The following is a 4,699-nucleotide window of genomic DNA, read 5'->3' as shown; positions in this document are numbered from 1 at the left end:
GCCTCCTTGTGGCCGTGTCAGCCAGCACAATAACAACACTTGAGGGGTCAGGGTGAAAGGTTACATGGAAGTGACTGACAAGGCCTAAAGATTCAAACCTGGCTTCACTCCACATCACAATGGTCTTCCAATCCATAAAGCCTGTGAAGTATGTCTTACAGATTGCAGGATGGTTAAAGAGACCATTCTTAAGGTGGTTGACACATCTGAGGTGGCACCAACTCCCTAATGGACGCAGGACTAATGTACAGCGGATGAACTTTCACTCTGAATTCCAAGCAACACTAGAGACGAGCATACAAAAACAATAGTCATAAACAAGCATCCCCTTATTATCATGGAGCCTGGATTTGATGGCAATTTTGTAAAAGTGTGTGTCAGTCAAGTACTTCGTATGATTACACCCCATCCAAACCCATGGGAGTAAATGACAAACTCAGCCTGACATGACATTAGCAAATTCGACACAGTTGACCCGACTCTCTCAGTGGAGAGTAAACAGACACATAATGAAAGGGCAGAAAAAGCCTACTGCTTCCTCCTGGAGTCGAAAATACATTTACCTATCTGACAGAACACTTTGTACACAAAAAAGGGTAGGTGGTGTAGCCCCTGGGTGCTCACATTCTCTGTATAATTCGTGCCTACAATAAATAACAGAGGCAGAGAATTAGTCAGTCATCTGTTCAAGTTTTTATATCATCAGAATCTTCCTTCCCAGCCATAAACGCGTCTGTTCCTTAGTGTCTCTGCCAGGGATGTAAGTGAGACATGTGCTACAGTATAAAAATAGGAGAGCGTTTTCTATACCACTGTCTATGAATTCTGAAACAACGCTATTCAATCAAAAAAGTCACATACAATGATAAAGTGCTAGAAATAATTCCTTATTTAGGTAGATTACGCCATATAAACACATGCACAGGGTTTCTACTGAGATGAACAGAAACAAAATATTTCTCACAGCGAATTTTAGGTAGTGGGTTCACATGATTAACAAACCAGAGCCTTGGAGTTACTTGGGAATTTTTTGCAATTAAGAAAGTAGTCTTGAATCATTTTCAACAGAATGTGGGGAGACTGTGTCAATATTAATAATTAGTAGTAATTAATCACTTCTGCTTTCATTGATGTCCTACTTAAAATAAAATAAAGATTCATATTAAAAATAATAGTTTCCCCTACAGGGGATCATTAAAGGAACATCTTATCTTATCTAAAATTAAGTTCATAAGGTCAGTAAGAGACTGGGGGCTTGATTTTTGCTGGCCAACTGCTGTACAACACCTGTATTTAAAGATATAAAATACACCCTTACACAAAGCTAATTTAATTAGAGAAAATGACACCTTAGTGTTGTTCCCTTTTTCACAACTTTCTAGTGAACCACAGAGGAAGTGTTCTGTCATGCAGTATGTTCTTGATAACATTCCTTGATGATCTACCTTGCATTAAATGTCTCATTGCTATTAAATTCCTAAACTCACGAGGTTTCATTCATTAGGCTGCATTCCCCTTCTTCTCCAACCCTTCCCCCATTTTACTGCCTGCCAGTATTAGGAAGAGAAATGGACGACTTCCCCACCAAACGACTCCCAGAGAGTGGGTGTGTTAGCTAGCCATCTTGTTACTCAATAACGACAGAGTAATTACAAGCGAGGCCAACGACAACACAGAAATAACACAGCTATCTACAGTATTTAATAAAACCTAGCTGAAACGCTTAGATGGCTGTAAAGCCCTCTGAAACACGGGAGCCATATTCTACATCCGCACCTACAAATACAAATAAAATATATAACAGGAGATACGTTGTATTAATCCGCAACAAACTTTGAACTATGGACATATAAGCCTGTAATTACTTAAACGTGATAAATGTAATTTAGCTACGAAGTAACAGCCATTCTGCAGCAATGTGTCCTCTCCTACAGCAGGCTGCCATTTCTACCTCCCCTCTACAGTGGCGTGTTTGAACCACACCACCTTTATTCTTCCGCAGAGGGCTTGCGCTTTTTCTTTTGAGGGGGAGGGGGATTTAAACAAACATGCCTCTACAACCGACCAACCGCCACTAAAATTCACCCCGAGGGCTTGTGAAGCTGTGGCTACCTCGGCGGTGGGATCTTTGGTCGGGAAAGACGGTGTTTTGCGGGGTAAAAACGTGCATCGCGCACTAACTGTCGCTTCGCGGAAGACTACTCGACGCAGCCGGGACTTTGTGTGAGCAGAGCTGAATGGAGGCAGCCTCTTCCTGGTGGATAAACAGTGACAGCTACAGGGCAGCCACCTAGACCCACTACACAGGCTGTGGCGCTGCCCTGGCAAACAACACCAAAATGGCTTCAGACAGTACACACATCGCGCAGTTGACTTCTGGTGAGTAAAGGAGATCGGAAAATATGTCATGGTTGTTGTAATATCCCCCCAATTTCCTCGGTGCCCTCTTCTAACGCAGCTCCCGTCCTCTTCTCCCCCTCCAACCATACCAGAACTGTACTTCCTAATAGCCCGATTTCTAGAAGCTGGACCGTGTCAAAAAGCAGCCGAGGTTGGTGTTTTTGCATTTTAGGATAATTTATAATATGTCCGAGATTGTCATGGGGTGTAATTTTGTATTTTTATCCTATTTTCAGACCCTGATAAGGGAGGTGGAGGAGAAGGAGGTAAGCAGTCAGCAATACGAGAGAGATGCTTCTCTCGGCACTGTACTTTGTGATGTTGCTTTTACTCTGATTTATCATTTACTGTTTTAAAACATCGCTCGATACATTTATGAAATGGATGATAACAGTCGACACTATTTTTCCATCTCAGCTGCTACCCATAAGGCTGGACTGGACGGGACAGGAACACCCCGGGACATACGAAAATTTGGTAAGGGAGCCCTATAACTGAGGAAAAAGTTTTTAGAGAGCAAAATAAAAATTGAATTTCCCGCAATTTTTAAATCAGGTGGCAAAGAAAAAACTCTAAAGAACTCTGCAGGGCGAGCTGGCTGCAAGTTGGGGCCGTTGTGGGGCACCAAGGGACCGGGTCCCAGCCTCCTGTGCACCGCGGTGTGCGAGTTTGGTGCCATGCATGTCCAAAAGGTTTTAATAGTTGTTGGGAAAAATGTGTGTGAAATGTTGATACGTCATGAGTGTTGTGGTGTAGGAGCGCCAGGATCCGGAGGAGGGACTCCCTGCGCCACGAGCCAGAGAGAGATGGAGGCGCTCTTGTCCTGCAAAGAAGCATGATCTGTGTGCGCACGGGTTGAAAAACACACAGGGGGCAAGAGTTAGAAAACGGGACATTTTGAGGAGAATCTAAACAGTGTGTTCAGTAAATCTGGAGTCACGGTTCCTATTTGACAGGAGGTTTCTTCTGGGTTGTTGTGGAGTCATTTTGGAGAGCGGTTTTTTTTTTGAGAGTAGGGGATTGTGGTGCTAGCTCGGATGGAGCAGAAGAGGGAGATGAGTTTATGTGAAGATGCGAGGTAACGTTGAGCTGATATCTTCTAATCGCTCTATTAATTGGCGTGCTAATTGTCATGTAAACAAACAGGGCTCGCTTGGAAGAGCCGTTTACGCATGGGGGCGTGGAGAGAATTAATCATCGCTGTACATATTTTATTTATTTTCCAGTGTGCTGAAAGTGTGCGTCCCCACTTTTTTTTTTTCTATTGATGCTATTTTACGCGTTTTTATTTTAACATTAATATAAAAATAGTAACATGTGGCCTATTTAATCCGCAAGTGCCTACATTGTGGTGGATTTTTTCCTCCCCTCATACACACACAGATGAACATATCAGATCGCGTGAAGTGTAGAGTCGCCTGGAGGTAAATTTATACATTTAAGAAATTACTGACAGTCGCTCTGCCCGCCTGTGTGTGTGTGTGTGTTTTCTCTCTCTCTTCCTGCTTGGCTCACTCGGCTCTCCGTTCTTCCTCCTCCTCCTCCTCCTCCTCCTCCTCCTCCTCCCATCCCCGGCCGTTCAGCCTGCCTCCCGTTGCATTGTGCATAATTTTCCTCGATTGAAAAATACTGCGGAGGGTTTTTAATTATTACACCAAATGGAAACTGTGTGTTCAGAGGCAGGAGCGCTGGTTCACGGTCGGATGTGTTTGTCGGCGGTTGTTGTGTGGGTTGATGTCTGGGGCTGCCACAGGAGAAGAAGAAAAGGGGGTTGGGCAACAATGAGGAATCAACGCAGACTTCAGTGATATTGTGATAATTAACGCTATTAATTGTGGTTAATTAATTAAGGCGTATTAATTAGATGCATAGTTATTTTAACTTTGAATAGGCTATACGATCGAGCAGGAAGCCAATATTCAAAAAATATAAACCTATATTCGAACAAAAATAGCAGCCTGTTATCATTATAACCACATTTACACCAGTTTGCTAATTACAATTTTTACCTTTAAATGATGAGTGGATTTCAACAATGGCTGTGTAGTTGTTAGAACTGTTATGGATAGGGATTATGACTATGAAAAATATTTACTCATGTTTGAACAGTATATTGTTATGTAAGGTGATCACTGCACAGAGGGTCACTTGCAGTCAGGTGTATGGGGCCATGTGCTTTGTGGTGGTGCTGCTGTGACTGGGGCAGTGTTATCTATTAGCCTTAAGAACCAAGTCAAATGGAGCAAATTATTATCACACATCAGTCTGTTGGGGTGTGTGTGTGTGTGTGTGTGTGTGT

General features: G+C 42.9%; 1 protein-coding gene across 1 annotated transcript in view; it reads left to right on the top strand.

The window, feature by feature from the left end:
• The first annotated feature begins 2,255 nt into the window (after window positions 1-2,255).
• LOC123977404 (pleckstrin homology domain interacting protein) overlaps window positions 2,256-4,699 on the top strand; it is a 31,981-nt gene continuing 29,537 nt past the window's right edge. The window contains exons 1-4 of the mRNA XM_046060052.1: window positions 2,256-2,379; window positions 2,493-2,551; window positions 2,637-2,666; window positions 2,818-2,877. Coding sequence (XP_045916008.1) covers window positions 2,340-2,379; window positions 2,493-2,551; window positions 2,637-2,666; window positions 2,818-2,877 — 189 coding nt within the window. The 5' untranslated portion in view covers window positions 2,256-2,339. The remainder of the gene's footprint in view (window positions 2,380-2,492; window positions 2,552-2,636; window positions 2,667-2,817; window positions 2,878-4,699) is intronic.

Source organism: Micropterus dolomieu, linkage group LG10 (genome assembly GCF_021292245.1).
Source record: "Micropterus dolomieu isolate WLL.071019.BEF.003 ecotype Adirondacks linkage group LG10, ASM2129224v1, whole genome shotgun sequence".
Classification (NCBI taxonomy): Eukaryota; Metazoa; Chordata; class Actinopteri; order Centrarchiformes; family Centrarchidae; genus Micropterus; species Micropterus dolomieu.
Note: the sequence above shows the minus strand (reverse complement) of the source record. Positions and strands in the feature narration are given on the sequence as shown.